The following is a 15363-nucleotide window of genomic DNA, read 5'->3' as shown; positions in this document are numbered from 1 at the left end:
TTGGATAATATCCAAATAAGTCTATGTTAAAATACATACTGCAATTGATATTATTAACAACAGATTTTTCTTTAATTACACTGGATTAATGTGTTTCCTTTGATTTTAAATCAATAGGTACTGATTTGAATTGCTTACTATGCTTTACTTGTGAAGTATAAACATCATAACCTAAAGATATAGTATTATCATACAACACTCTGAATCGGGTCGGCAGAAAATAGAAATTAATTAGTTGCGCCGGCGGCCATACCATCCATTCAGCTCTATACAATGTTACAAATTTATCATTAACTTCTTCTTTAAAATTTTCTAAAGGATTTTCTTCAAAAATGGCAACACTACCGAAAAAAGTAGTTATCATAATCGGTGAAAATATCAATTGATCCAACAACAGTTTCTTAATAATCATATCTGTTGTTTTACCTATTATAATTTTATCTAATATTTTATACCAATGATGACATAGGACACCAACCGCTGCTCCGGAAAATGCCATATGCATTGTCCGTTTAAAATCATAATTATTTTGTTCTTTGGTATATATTTCATATGATTGTTGTAACAAATCACCAACTGATGATAAACTTACAGATATCGTTACATTCGTGTAAAATAAATATTTATCACTAAATGCTACTTTTACTGTCCTCCGGAAATATGAAATGGGTTGTGTTCTGCGTAGATTTGATGCTAATTTCCTCCATGTTACACCCAATGGTTGCATATTACGTAATCTGAAAAGAAAATAATAAATAAATACATTAAAACAAACATAATTTTATCTAACAATTTATTCAACCATTTAAATTACAAAAATTTGCATTAAAAGTTTATTCAAATATTATTTTTCTGGACGTGATTTTATTTTATGTTTTATATGTGAAGTATATACATCATATCCAAGTGATATAGTGCTATCATATAAAACTCTATATTTTGTAGGTAAAAAATAAAAATTAATAATCTGAGCAGGCGGCCAGACAAACCACTCCGCTTTGTATAATGTCCAAAATTTTGATTGTACTTCATGTGTAAAATTTTCTAAAGGATTCTCTTCTAATATAGCTACTGTAGCGAAAAAAGATAATATAATTAATGGTGAACATATAAATTGATCAAGCAAAAGTTTTTTAATAACCATTTCTAAGGACTTTCCAATGATTACTTTATCAAGAAATATATACCAATGATGGCAAATTACACCTGCCGTAAAACCAGTAATTGCCATTTGGGATGTTCTATGAAAATCATAATTAACACCCTTTTCACCATAAATTTGGTAACTTTGTTCCAATAAATCCCCTACTGCAGAAATGCTCATAGATAATAATACATTAGTATAAAATAAGTTTTTCCCGCCAAATGCTACTTGTATATAATTGTAACTTTTAGTAAACAACTTTCTAAAAACCATCAGAAATCTAAAACAAAAAGTGAGGTTAGGTTTCTTTATATTAAAAAATATATTTCTACAGTATATAATTTTTGTCTATCTCATATATTATGTTGATAAATGCATAGTTGTTTACCACAGTAATTTTACTGACAATTTATAATTGTCATGAAATTAATAAAAAATTATTAGATAATACATTTCTGGAAGCATTGTGTAACGTTGTAAAAGGTTATAAAGGGAACTAATAAATAAAAAGGAGTTCTTAATTATTTCCCATATATTATTGTCATTAAATATAAGTTTTCGTTAAATATTTACTTACGTGAAATTTTTGCAGTATACGAAGGATAATTCAAACTTGAATTAAATAAAATAGAGCAAAATTAGCTGATTTTAATTTTTTTACTCGAAATATGACCTGTTTATATTATTATTAAAAGTTTTATATCCATTAACATAATGTCTAACTAATCTCCCCTATCCTATAGCCTCTCTTAGATATTAAAAACATATTTATTTCGTTTTACTTTAGCTTGAATGTAAATTCCATAGCCATAGCAATTTCAAATATGACGTCTCTTTGTATGACGTTTACGTTTACCGTCAAAGAGTACAAGTTAGAAGCATGGATAGGTTTTCCGGGAAAAATTAAACCTCGCCATGTTGAGGGAACAGCAATTTCATTAAAAATAAATTTTCCTTGCCGCAACATCGTAATTGTTTGTTATGGTTGAATTTCATAATATTTTATTATAATCGCCGAGTAAGTTCGTGAAAACTTGATATATTAATTGCTGAAAAAATGTATAATTGTGAAAATAAAATACACATAAGCCATCAGCGTAATAAGCGTAGTACTGGATCTAATTATTAAATTACATTAGTTAAAACACATTTTTGTTCCATTTACTGCAGCTGGATTAGGCTAATATTAGCTCTTGATCAAGTTCTGTCAAGCAAGTGTCAGTCAAGTCAATGTCAAATTGTCAAACACAAACATCAAGCACAAGCATTAATTAAGATTGTATTTAAATTGAAGTTTTTAATACTGTTTGCCATTTGCTATAGCTAAATCGTGAAATTGAAAAGCATCAAAATGTCTATTCAAGGTAAGTTAGTTTAAGTAATTCTGGTTAACATTTGATTATGGTTTCAATCATTAACAAAAACATTCACAGACAATATTTATTTACAGATAAATTAACCGTGGACAAGTTAGCTATGAAGAATCGAGCTACAGCTCATCTTCGAATTTATGTAGGTGGGATAACAGAGAGAGCTACGTTAGAAGAATTATATGAGCATTTTTCACCATTTGGACAAATTACTGGACTAATTTTTAATAGATCATTTGGATTTGTGCAATTTGAAAACGAAGCCAGTGCTCAAGAAGCTATTGCTAAGGGAGATGGAAGTATATTTCAAGGAAAATCTCTTTGTGTGAGAGCAGCATTGGCTGATAGACAAAAGTAAATAAGTACTTTTTTATATGAAACATAAAAGTTTCATAACTTGCACAACACATTTTGTTAAACAACTTAAACTTTTACAAAAGCAAACCATTAAATTAGTTTTGCATAAAAAAATAAAGTTCACTTTCTCTTTGACATGAGAAGTAATTAATAGATGTGACTTCTATAGTATATTTAAAATGAATTTAGTAATAATTAAGCTTGTCTACAACAATCCAACTATTTCACTAGTGTACATAATATAACACATTAAATTTTTACATATAGACGGGATACAGACTATACTCCAGCCTCAAATATAAATATGGAAGCAGCATCTTCAAATGACAATTATGCTTCTAATGATGGAAGTGATGAGCAATCCAATAGCAATAACTATGGCAACTATGGAGACCAGAGACAGTCAAATACAGGTATAATTTTTTATTTTTGCCTTCAGCGCTAACCATTCTAATACTCTTAATAACCCAGAGTTTGAGCGCACATAACAAAAAACTATTACATAATGAATTTTGTAAGATTGTTTTATGAGGCATTATAATATGTTTCACCCCTTTGCATTCTTAAATAGATTGTGACAAAACACCAAAGATATAGCAAAAATTGATGGCCAAAGATACATATCCACATTGAATTAAATTTATAAAAGTACTGATTTCCAATCTTGTAGTTTAGGGTTCATGATAATACTAAGATTAACAAAATCTGAAACCTAGATTACAGAGAGGAAGAGACAGATGAAGGTTACGGGAAAGGTTATGGAGAAGGTTATGAGGCGAATGAATCACGTGAGCAACGTGAGGTACGTGAACATCGTGAGCCACGCGAGTCCCGTGAGCCGAGAGGAGGTATGCGTGGTCGAGGGGGACCACGGGGGAGGGGCAGAGCACGCGGTGGAGCCCCCAATTACCGGGACCGCACACCTGTTAATCCTAGAGGTAAGTTTTATTTATGTATTAGCATCCATATATGAACATAATTGTAGACTAATTTTCTGCTTAGTTTGAGTTATGTAATGTGACATTGATGTTCTTTATTACAAACTCAACTATCAAAGTGTCATCTTATATGAAAATTCATACGTTTTTTTATGTTATAAGGTGGCTAGCCAGCAACAGGCCAACTGTATTCGCCGAAATAGTGGATCTAAACCCATAAACATCAGCATTTGCAGGAACATTGCTTACCTTTAATATTACAACTTCTTATGCATCCACTCCCCTGTAATGACGGGAGTGGATGCATAAGAAGTTGAAGGGAATGCCCTTCACCTTCCCATCTTTTCCTTATAAGAAAAGGGTAAAATAGGACTAAAATTCAACTAAACATGTAAAAAAAAAGTGTAAAGTTGCTTGTTTTAAAAAGTTTCAAAAAGTATCACATGTTTCATATCTGGACAGATGTAAATAGGTTTAATTTAATAGGTAGTGAGTGGCCAGAAAGAGGCAGCTTTGAGAGATATCCGTCATCAGATTATAACAGGACTTTACCAATCACAGAACGGAATGACTGCGAAATTATCGTAGTCTCGAAAGCCCTTACGTAAGTGTCTTCATTATGAATAATTTTAATTTGTACTCTATGACAAAAGTAGTAAGTATTCTATAACTTTTTAAATTACAAGAGAAAAAAAATATAGAACTTTTTATTGGCTTACTATTAACCTAATGGTTAGGTTAGGTTGAACTTTAATTTAAAAAATAAACAAAAATATTTAAAAGAAATATTATATTTATTTGGATAATAGGAATAGGATGAGATTTCTATGGCGTGGTATATTACTTCATTCAAGGAAGTTTATTTTTGTTACAGAGAATATGCTGAATACATAGAAAGTAGACTGAAACGTCTAGGCATTGTAGTGGATCTGCTATTTCCTATGGAGGATGTACCGATCGGTAAAGTGTTGGGCAACATCGCGTCACGCGGCTGTCTCTACGCTATTCTGGTGATGCCACAGAATGAGGAAAACAAATCTTTGACATTAACATTCTTACATGGATTACCACAAGGTATGTTAAAATAAATTTATGCTATGATTGCTTAGACATATATTATCTAGGTTAAAATTTGTACAAAACTTTATGCACATACTAGCTGTCGCCCGCGACTCCGTCCGCGCGGGATTAAAAATAGATGTTTGCCGATTCTCAGACCTACTCAATATGCTCACAAAATTTCATGAGAATCGGTCAAGCCGTTTCGGAGGAGGATGGGAACGAAAATTGTGATACAAAAATTTTATATATAAGATTTAACATCCTAATTTGATTTAATACCTAAACATCTTTTATTCTTGTTTTTCTTACCTTCCCTCCCGTCTTAGTTTTTAGGTTATGAAAGATTATTGTTGTTTTTATCTGTTAGGTATGTTTATTTTTATCTTTATTGGTAGCCGCCCCAGTGGAAATAAACTCACGACTCCATACAAAAAACGACAATGCACAAAAAATGGCCAGTTGTTTGGAAATTAGGCTTAAAAAGGTTTTATTCTAGAAGATTCGATCGTTATATATAACGTCTCAATTTGTTGCAGAACATCGCAATATGCCGCTGGAGGATGCACTGCAGCTGTTATCGCGGAACTTCCAGGAGGTGCAGCAGGGAGGGTCTTCTGGACGCGAGGCGGTGTACGCACTGCTGGGTCAGCTCGCTGACGGCCGCTCGCTCACAGTACTGCAGTACGACAAGGTTATTGAGTACCTTCAGGTCAGTTATACTGCAAAATAAGTAGGTGGCGTTAGCGCCATGTGGGCTGTCATCTGTCAAAGTTTTTATATGTCATTCTAGCGATTTAAAAATAAAAATATAATGTTTTTTCTTATCGTCAATCGGCGTTTTGTCCTGAAGAATCTAACCATGTCGTTTGTCTTCGACTTCTTCCATGTTAACCACAGACTAGTTTAGATTTTTTATTGTACCACCTATTTGTATATCTTGCAGGACCGTAAGGAGCATCAGATCAAAATCGAATTGGGCGAACCGATGAGTACAACGACCAGTAGCAAAGCACAAAATGAGTTACAACAGAGGATTTTAAGCATACTAAATGAGAAGAAAGCTTTGCCACCAAAAGATTCTTCTCCTGTGCCTGCCCCCGCGCCCGCAGTCCCCCCTTCCTCACAAGATGTACAGAATAAATTCCTAAATGACCCAACACTGCGGAAAGCTTTGAATTCTATATTGCAAAAATATTCCTAGTTATAAGTGACTAGTATTTAAGTGTGTATCTTTTACTATAAAAAAACTTTTAAGACATTCTATTTCATATAATGTACGTAAGTACAATGATACAAAATTTAAAACTACGTTTTTTGAGTTTTATTTCATACATTCTCTTAATTGGAGCTGGCTTTTAAAAGAAAGGAAATCAATAAATTCGTAATTAAACTTATTCCTTTTTAATAAAATAATGCAAGCAATATGATTCAGCTTCAGTTCAATAGTTGTACACTTAAATAAAGGTATCATCAAGATTTGAAATCGCGTATTATTTTACTTCTTGTTTTTTTTATCTGTAACTAGCTGTCTCTAGCGACTACGTCCGTGAAATTAAAAAAAAGTAGTAGCCTATGTGTTTTTCCAGAGTATGTTCTATATGTATGCCAAATTTCATCGAGATCAGGAGCCGTTATGGAGATACCTTCAAGCATCCATTCACCTATTAATTCAAACCATTCGCATTTATATTAGTAACATTTTTACTTTGTAAGTTGTTTTCTAATTCCAATCACTCGCCTTCAATAATACTAATAATCGTTCCGTAACTTTGACCAGTAGTTTTATAAAATGAAGATTGACTATTATTTTGTTAAAATTAAAATGAAACAACAATTTGCAATGTAGAATGATTTTTATAAGTTCACATATAATTGTGTCTAAACATGTCTTCACAGAGCTAGCATTTCATTGGTGATTTAAACAGACGTGTGGTGCTATAGTTAATTTGTTTGTACATTCAAACGACACGAAAATAATTACATTTATATTCTAAGTCTAATTTCATGCCATATCCAGCACAATTATCAGTGCCGTGGTAAATTTGCATATATCTAACACATATACTGAGTTATGTTTATATAAACTGAGGAAATTATATACGTCATATCGCTAAAATTTCCATTCATAGATCCTTCAAAGGTTAATGTTAGGAATTAAATACATGATTGAAAGTCTCCAGTTACCACCGCCAGCGGCTAAATAAACTACTGTTTGAATTTCTTAATTGTACATATATTTTGTATATTGTTAAAAATGATCCAAGAAAATAATTAGCATTAGAAATTTTGTATGGCATAAAAATTTTTTACATCACCGATTTAATATTAGGATTATAAATATCATTTACATATTAAATTCAAACTCCCCAGTGAGATCATTCTCGCGTTTTTGGGCATATCAATGGCTTCTAAGTTTTACATTCAATCGTTTACCATTTAAATAGTTAGCTATACAAGATATATACTAGAACAACATTAGGAATATCCACATCTTACTCTATATAAACAAATCCACATACATCCTTAGTACTACACTGACCGAATGCCAGTTTGCACCTATCAAAATCTATATAGTAACATTTGGAAGAATTTGGTGTCAGTCAAGAATTCGATAGGTGAACGCAATTATATATACATCATCAGTCAAATTTGACTCCGTCGCCTTCTTCCGCAAGCGAATTTTGAATAACCCAGTCCCGCGATCGTCTACAACTTTCATACTTAGGTCGCTCTCTCGGGCGTGTCCTCTTGTTTTGATGGGTCGAAGCCTTCCTTAATATGCCCGCCAGTTCCTTTGGGATCCAAATCTGTCGCCCAGCTGAAGTGCATCAAAGCCATATGAGGATTGCCTATTTTATTGTAAGCTTTGCCGAGTAAATAATAAACTAACGACTCTCTCGGTGCAATGTTCTTCAGATGAGACAAGTCGTCTATTGCATCGTCCGGCCTTCCCGCACGCAACAACACGGATGCCCGATGGAAACGACACAGCGGGTTTTCTGTGTCCAAAGCGACGGCGCGTTCCAAAGTAGCGAGCGCCCGGTCCATTTTTCCTAAGGCTGCTTGAGCCACTCCCAGTTGACATCTTAGTACGCCCGAGTGTGGATGTATAGCCAGAGCTCGTCGTATGTGCACCTCAGATGCTTTCCATCGCTCCTGACGGGCGTATACGGTCGCAATACCGAACCAAGCTACGTAGTTCCGAGGATCGATGCTCACAGCGGTCCTGAAGCTTGCGAGGGCCTTGTCCGTCTCCTCTGCCGCCGCGTACTCGTGTCCCAGCAAAGCGTGAGCGTAAGCCGCGTCCGGATTGATCTGTACAGCTCTCTTAAAGAATTTCAAAGCAGTCTCTCGCTCCTTGTGAAGAGAAAAGCAGTTGCCGGCTGCCAGCCAGGCAATCGAGTCATTTCTATCTAATTCTACCAGTTCTTGTGCTAAAGCGGATAATTGAGCCTCACGCTGTAGATGCCATAAACATGTGCTATATATGTCCATTCCTTCTGTACGGTTTGGATGCTGTTTTCTAATCTCAGCAAACACCTTAGCGGCCGTTTCATATTGCGCTAATTCGTAATGCGCGCGAGCAATCATTGTCTGCACCCAGGGCGATGCTAGTTGTTTAGTCGGTATTTCTTGGAATAGTTTTATAGCATTTTTACAATCTAAGAATGACAGAGCTTTGTAAGCCTCACCTAATTCTTTTAATAAATTTAACAAAGCTACAGCATTGGAGTTCTTTGGTGTGATAGCTGGTGTTACCGTCTCTATACTTTTAGCCCTTTCGTTTGTTTCTACCGGATTTGTTTTAATGTTTTTAGCTGTTCTCTGTTTACTTTTCCTCGAGGGGCTTTTCGGAGCTACAAATTTTCTACTTGGCGACTTATTGTTTTCTTTAACAGAGTAGCTACTATTATTATTGCTGAACAGTCTGGAGGAGCGGCGCGGGGCTGGTCCGAGTGTGCAGCGCGGCGCCGGACTGAACACTGCGTCCTTCAGCTGTCCCATTTGAGCTCGCAGTGAATTAACTATCTTAGGTAAAGCTTTCTGCTCATTTGCGTCTGTTAACGTTGGTGTGTACAAGACGGGAGATTCGTCCATTGGTAACATACCAAAAGATGGTGAGAATGGAATCGGTGCCATTCCACTGAACACGCTGTGCATGCGTTTTACTGGAGCATGGGGTTCCGGTGTGATGCTGGTGGACATTGTCATAGGTGTTTTAGAAGACACATTATTAGGAGTTACGTTAGTGTTCAAGCTAGTATTATTAGGAATGTTGCTATTAACAAAGGAAATATTTTCCGAGTTGCTGACTAGATTCACTAAAGTTGATACACCAAATGAAAAATCGGTGTTGCTATGGTGAAACACTTGATGGGGCTCCACTTTCTCACCCATGTTACATAGTTGTGAAAATGATTTCCACATGAATGGATTTAATGATAAAGCTTTGCGATGTGCATCCGCTGCTTTATTTCTTCTCTCTGTGATGTTATAAATCTTGGCCAACAGCTGTAGAGCATATGGAGCTTGTTCGCCAAACTCTGAAGCAACAATTTCCATGTTTGTGCCCAATATGACTTCGGCATCTTTGTACCTGGAAGAAAAACATTAAAATGTTATTGATATCGATTTTTAGACATGATATTGTAAAGAAATCTTAAGCTAAGGTTTTACCAACTTTTTCATTCCGTATAAGTGAATGATATATGCATTTTTATGTCACAGAATGGATTTATGAATAACACATTATGATAGGTGCAGTTGATTTCATTTATAACAAAATCTGAACTAATTTATGACAAGATAATTCATATAAAGAAAGTACAACTGAGTAAATATAGAAAATAAAATGATTCATTTACAGTCATAAAGCTTTCTTATCTTCTGTACTTTACACCCACATACGTCCAACAATAACAACAATATGCTTTTGTTTATACTTTACTAGAAGTTGGCCGCGACTTTGTCCATTACGAATTAAAAAAAATCTATCACCTAGAGATGGTGCATTATCTCACCAGTGAAAGTATATTTCAAATTGGTTTAGAAGTTTTGAAGCCTATTCAATACAAAAAACAAGCAATCCTATCTTTCCTATTCATAATATTATAAAGTATAGGTAAATGTTACCAACAAAAAATCTAATTATTCTACTAAACAATTTAGCAACTGTACAAAGCTGCCGTCATGTTTTGCATGAATGCAATAGATATTGAAATACAAAAATTTGCAGCAGCATAAATTTAGCTTATGAGTTAAACTGCTTTTGTCAGTCAAATCCATCATAGTCTAGTATAAAAACTGATGTGAAATCCATTGTAATGGCAATAAACATTGAAACAAATTAAAACTACTAGTGGCCTCTCTCGTTTTTTATTCACAAAGTGAAAGTACCATACTCAAAACATTATTAGATAAAGCACTTGTTTTATCCAAACTCTAATTAAATGGGAACATTATCGCAAAAGATAGATTAAATAAGATTATTTTACGGAAAGGATGAGTTATATAGGAAGGAATTTCCAAATTTGCCTATACTGTAGACCATAACATTCTATGTTCAATTCCAACTTGGTGTTTAATCATTTTAATATAAGGAGTATAAAAGAACTTAAATTTTGAAGTGAAGACAATAAAACAAAATTACTTACGATTTTAATTCTATAGCGCATTTAGCTAGAAGAAATCTTGATTGTGGTAATGTCAGTGATATATTTTGTAATAAATGATGAGCCTCATTTACACGTCCAGCTCTGTAGTAACAGGTACCCAATAAAAACGCTGTTTCCTCTGATCCAACTGCAATAAAAAATCAAAATGATATTAACTATATACACTTAAATATTTACATCAATGTATTTTTTAAATTACGAAAGACAAATATATTGATTAGAAACTAGCGACATTAAATTGAGGGTAAAAAAATTGTCCCTATTACCTTCAGCGTGTAGTCTCTCAGCCAAAAATATAGCATTGTCGTATTCATAATTGTTGAGACAATCCCAAACGATTACCTGTAGGTGTAAAAAAAATAATTTTAAAAAGAATTCGATACAAAAATTTACAGTGAGTGTCATAGGTTTGGTCACCATACGTTTACCTGAATTGGATCTTGAAGAATCATTTTAATAATTAACATACACTTCTTTTAATGATAATAATGATAAAAACTTCACATCGCTGGCCACTATCTTTACACGGTCACACAGTAAAATATAAACGTAACTTTTACGACGGACATTTTCATTTCAGTTTGTTGATTGTCTATGGGCGGAGGGTTGTTGTTACGAAAGCGATCGTTAATTCGTAAACCCATAGCAAATAGATTATCAAGATTCGTGATCATTGTTATTTCAAAAATACTACTTACACGACAAAGTCGCGAAATACTTGGAAAAGTATAAAATCATATTCAATATGTATTATAATATGCATTTTAAGTCTTGTCTTAAGATTTAAACCTAACTGCTAAAAATTTGCTCTCGCATCCCTTCTTCGATTGATTTTAATCTTAAAATCTAACTTTATTTGTGATAACGTTCTTGAATTGCCATTGTCTAAAACACAATCTTTAATAGTTTAATCGCTTTAACCATTTAAAGTTTTATTTTAACTAAAAACCAGTAAGTTAATACCTAGCAACACTTCCAAAAATGTTCTTGGCAAAGAGTAAATAGCGAAGGTGCCCGTAGTTTATGGTATTTTTAGTCGAGTTGAAATCGAAGTTTAGAGCAAAAGTCGAATGAAAATCGCGAAATCCTGTTGTGTTGTACTTTTATGCTACCTCAGTTCAGTATATTATATTACAATCTGTGATTACGAATCGTCACGACCGCAGTGAAAAATATTTTGAGAATAGCTAAAACAAACTATTCGTTTAATATTTAGTGCAGTGTTGGTTGTTGAAGTGTTTATATTCGTTTCGTGGTGAAATATATTCAAATCTCATACGGTCTTTACAATAAAAAGAAAATCGATGAGATTGTGTGTCGTTCATTAGATGAGACAATATGTGGAGTGTTGATTACGAATGACGTCTGATTGGAAACAAAAGGCCAACGTAGTTAGAATACATTTATAAAAATCCATAACCAGGTAATTATTATTTATTTTGAAACATATTATTTCATGGAAACGTTGATTTCGTAAAAGGTACCCTTCACTCGTATCTATAGTTTAAACAAGAAAATGTCAAGATGTGTGACCTCCAATTTACTAGTTCCGTTTTAATTTGTTGTACTAATATACTCTTAATTTATTTCTTTGTATAAACATCTCTGCTGAGATGTATTAAGTATCTTGCAACTTTACTGTCCTACTTATCATCTAGGTGAAATGATATGGTTATTGCACATACACATTGAATAAAGTATTAAAATCAAATCTACATTGATTGGATTCAGTGATTTCCATCTAAATAGGATTTCAGAGAAAAGTTAAAGTAATAATTAGGGTAACACTTTTTAATAAATTGTAACAATAACAATATTGCATTATCAATAATGAAAGTTCACAGTAAAAACTTGTTTACTCAACACTCATATCTCTCTGGTATATTAAACAGATATTTTAAAAACAACTTTAGAGTTTATGCCTCTACCCATGACTGATGTCAAAGAAATTATGAGAAAGGTGTTGAGGAATGATAATTTTGGTGACTATACTTAACAATTGACATATATTACTTAAAATAATATAATTATGGTCCATGGTAGATTCAATACTCTTACTGCTAAGGAAAGGATTTGGCAAGTGAGAGGATAAACAATGATATGAAATATCCTTTTCTGTATGTTTTAATGCTTATGGGCAGTGGTTATTTAACATATGTGACACATGTTCTGAGTTAAAAATTGTTTAGTAACTGGATTAATATAATAAAGTCATATACAGTTGAACATGGATAAAAGAGGAACCTCTATAAGCAAGAGTCATTATTAAGTCCTGACACAACTTTAGAGGGAGTCTGGTTAGGGAAACATCTATAAGCGAGAAAAATATTGACACCTTGGTTTCTCGCTTATCCAAGTTTCACTACATCTAGACAGATTATTTATGCCTGGTATCATTGTAAATTGATTTGAGCTACCATAAAAATATGTTAATAAAAATAGTTAAAAGAATTCAGAGATTGATATTTAATAGATGATAAACATTTCTTTGTCTTTATTATTAAAAATCTTATTGTTATGATGTGTTTACATTGGTAGATAACAACAACAGTGTGAGGAATTCAATGTTTTGTTTATGACAATTGGAATGACATAACATTAGAATTATTGTTTACTTTTGTTAGTCAATAACTTTCATTTGTCAATGAATTTATTAAAGCAAAGAAAGGCATTGCCTTGCCTGGCAAGCTCTCTTTCATACAAATAAAACACATGGAATGAGTTAATACATCCATTATTCAGACCATTCATGAATGTATAATATTCTTAACATATTTAGTTCCTAGATGTGCCAAGCAATTTTATTTTGTGATAATACATAAGGACTAAAATAATGTTTGGTTATTAACAACTAGCTGTCTCCGGAACTTGTCTAGCCTATGTATTCTTCCAGACTATGCTCTAAACATAAGTAAAGTTTAATTAAGATACACTGAGCCGTTTTGTAGATACCTTCTATAAGACGTCCATCTATCCATCTAAACTTTCACATTTATAATATTAGTAAGATTTTTTTCTATCGTAATTTCATAATAGAAATCTTTTTACAAATCATATCAAGAGTTCCTCAGAGTATTGAAAATAACACAGTCTATATATTAGTATGAACAAAGAAATATTAATTATGTAAAAAAACATTTAATTACCCTTAACTTTCTGTGTTGTAACACTGTAATTAGTTTGTGGACAAACAATAATTAGTTATGTACTTTGTTGATAAGTTAATGCATTCTTAAAATCTAGAATAACAACTTTTCCTATTACAATTATGAATGAAGAAATTCTAAGTAATTTGTCAACCTACTTTTTATAGAACACTAGCTGTCGTAAATCGGTCCCTGTGCAATTAAAAAAACTTAATTAGTAGCCTATGTATTGTTCAAGGCTAAGTTCTAGATCTATGTCAAATTTCAGCAAGATTCATGCAGCTGTTCTGGAGGTATCTACTAACAAACATCCATCCATCTAAATATGTACACTTATAATATTAGAAAGATAATCTCTACACCTGTTTATATATTCATGATATTAAAAAACATAGGTGTTGTGATTTCGTGTATTATTTATAGTGCTTTGTTAAAAAATTTAGTAAATAATGTAACTTACAACTTAGGCATAATTTAAATTCAATAATGTTGCTATTTGCTATATTTGCTAATTAAAATGAAAAGCACTTACATTTTTACACTCTTGTAGTAGGAAACAAACAAAAAAGAAAACAAAGCCTCTTGCGGCAATCATACTTTTTTATTGAACCGAAAGTCATTTCAAATGTTTAAAATTATATTTTAAAGTGTATCATTGTTTTGCATAGTATGGGTTCAACGGAGACGATCAACGTGACTGCGCAGCCTATCGCTGCTGCGGTGCACGAGATGTTCAAGCCGCTGCAGCAGCCGGTCTTCCTGCAGACCACCTCTGCGAAGGTCATTACTGGCATCTGCGTGTGGACTGCGCTATTCATCACTTGCCAACAGGTATTTAATCATATTTCAAATGCAGTTCCTACATGTCCCCACCTCAAAGTCCTCCAACAAATTTTAAAGACAATGTAAGAATTTTACTAAATGTTTCAGTAGTTATCAGTATTCGATGCAAACAAACAATCAAATCATTCCTCTTTTAATATTAATATAGATAACTAACCTAAAATAAAATTGTGTTGTAATTTCTTTCCCATTTCTATTTTGAATTTATCTTTGGCATCATTAATCAATTCGTACTTTTCAAGGAATATAAAGTAAATTGAGCTGGTTTGGTAAATACTTCTAGATTATTCTTTATAAATATTTAGCTAATAAATTTTCGGCTTTGTAAACGTTTGCACGAGCTCATTTTACGAGTTAAAATTATTTTAAATGAAGTTTTTTATCCTTTGAAAGTAAACTACACTTGGCAAAGTACATAGTGCTTAAAAATCGAGCACAGGAAAGAAAGAGGTAGAGGCTAGTGTTGTTTAGGCCGCAGGCAACTTCCCATTCACACTACGTAAGGTAGTAAGCTTGGCTTAAAAATTCAGTTTTTTATGTTTACGTTTATTACAAAAGTGAACACAAATTATGTAGACTTTGATATGAAGACTAACAAAGATACAAATTAAGAGCAACTATCGTGGGTTTTTTTTAAAGTGTTGCGGCAAATTATGTTTCTATAGTAAATACTCGTTTGTACAAATTTAAATCTTTGTAAAGCCATAATATTATCAGTGCGCAAATATAGAACGGAATATAGCTCACGCCGGCTGTGTTGTGATAAGAGTTTTGTTTCCTCCACGAAGTTATAAAGCCGATAATAAATTGCTTATAGCTGTTGCACGA

The 15363-nt window shown here is 32.9% G+C and overlaps 4 protein-coding genes across 6 annotated transcripts in view; 2 read left to right on the top strand and 2 right to left on the bottom strand.

Annotated features, from left to right (window-relative positions):
• Nucleotides 1–3: 3 nt before the first annotated feature.
• On the bottom strand, nt 4–1984 carry LOC106121426 (mpv17-like protein 2). Of its 2 annotated transcripts, none has more exons than XM_013317098.1 (2): nt 1142–1227; nt 4–737 (listed from the first exon to the last, which is right to left on the bottom strand). In XM_013317098.1, the coding sequence occupies exon 2, from the start codon at nt 725–727 to the stop codon at nt 86–88; it is 642 nt and encodes a 213-aa protein (XP_013172552.1). In that variant the 5' UTR covers nt 728–737; nt 1142–1227; the 3' UTR covers nt 4–85. The 2 variants fall into 2 exon arrangements, with proteins under 2 accessions (XP_013172552.1, XP_013172551.1); XM_013317097.1 differs by lacking the exon at nt 1142–1227 and adding an exon at nt 1722–1984 and having other exon boundaries at nt 6–737.
• A 75-nt stretch (nt 1985–2059) lies between these two features.
• On the top strand, nt 2060–6306 carry Neos (nuclear receptor coactivator protein neosin). The gene is made up of 9 exons (XM_013317096.1): nt 2060–2162; nt 2315–2508; nt 2595–2868; nt 3139–3284; nt 3588–3809; nt 4296–4413; nt 4684–4883; nt 5408–5580; nt 5815–6306. The coding sequence occupies exons 2-9, from the start codon at nt 2496–2498 to the stop codon at nt 6070–6072; spliced, it is 1404 nt and encodes a 467-aa protein (XP_013172550.1). The 5' UTR covers nt 2060–2162; nt 2315–2495; the 3' UTR covers nt 6073–6306.
• Nucleotides 6307–6705: 399 nt separating this feature from the next.
• On the bottom strand, nt 6706–11152 carry Cdc27 (cell division cycle protein 27). The gene is made up of 4 exons (XM_013317025.1): nt 10975–11152; nt 10813–10888; nt 10526–10673; nt 6706–9468 (listed from the first exon to the last, which is right to left on the bottom strand). Exons 1-4 carry the CDS (start codon nt 11011–11013, stop codon nt 7593–7595), a joined length of 2139 nt encoding a protein of 712 aa, XP_013172479.1. The 5' UTR covers nt 11014–11152; the 3' UTR covers nt 6706–7592.
• Nucleotides 11153–11617: 465 nt separating this feature from the next.
• The window catches only part of Tmep (Transmembrane endosomal protein), a 20714-nt gene continuing 16968 nt past the window's right edge, over nt 11618–15363 (top strand). Inside the window, exons 1-2 of one of the 2 annotated variants that reach the window (XM_013316968.1) lie at nt 11618–11969; nt 14361–14523. In XM_013316968.1, coding sequence (XP_013172422.1) covers nt 14362–14523 — 162 coding nt within the window. In that variant the 5' untranslated portion in view covers nt 11618–11969; nt 14361. The remainder of the gene's footprint in view (nt 11970–14360; nt 14524–15363) is intronic. The other variant, XM_013316969.1, reaches the window with a different exon arrangement.

The sequence above is a fragment of the Papilio xuthus genome, unplaced genomic scaffold, assembly GCF_000836235.2.
Source record: "Papilio xuthus unplaced genomic scaffold, Pxut_1.1 DF826945.1, whole genome shotgun sequence".
Classification (NCBI taxonomy): domain Eukaryota; kingdom Metazoa; phylum Arthropoda; class Insecta; order Lepidoptera; family Papilionidae; genus Papilio; species Papilio xuthus.
The sequence above is the reverse complement of the archived record's forward strand: the minus strand, read 5'-3'. Positions and strand labels throughout refer to the sequence as shown.

Excerpts from the sequence above, each read along its gene's own strand:
- LOC106121426 (XM_013317097.1), bottom strand. The coding sequence starts at position 727 with ATGCAACCATTGGGTGTAACATGGAGGAAATTAGCATCAAATCTACGC.
- Neos (XM_013317096.1), top strand. Across the intron at positions 3,285-3,587 it reads CCAGAGACAGTCAAATACAG|ATTACAGAGAGGAAGAGACA; the intron begins GTATAATTTTTT and ends TCTGAAACCTAG. Across the intron at positions 4,884-5,407 it reads CTTACATGGATTACCACAAG|AACATCGCAATATGCCGCTG; the intron begins GTATGTTAAAAT and ends AATTTGTTGCAG.
- Cdc27 (XM_013317025.1), bottom strand. The coding sequence starts at position 11,013 with ATGTTAATTATTAAAATGATTCTTCAAGATCCAATTCAG. Across the intron at positions 10,674-10,812 it reads TGAGAGACTACACGCTGAAG|TTGGATCAGAGGAAACAGCG; the intron begins GTAATAGGGACA and ends TTTTTATTGCAG. Across the intron at positions 9,469-10,525 it reads TGCGCTATAGAATTAAAATC|GTACAAAGATGCCGAAGTCA; the intron begins GTAAGTAATTTT and ends TTTTTCTTCCAG.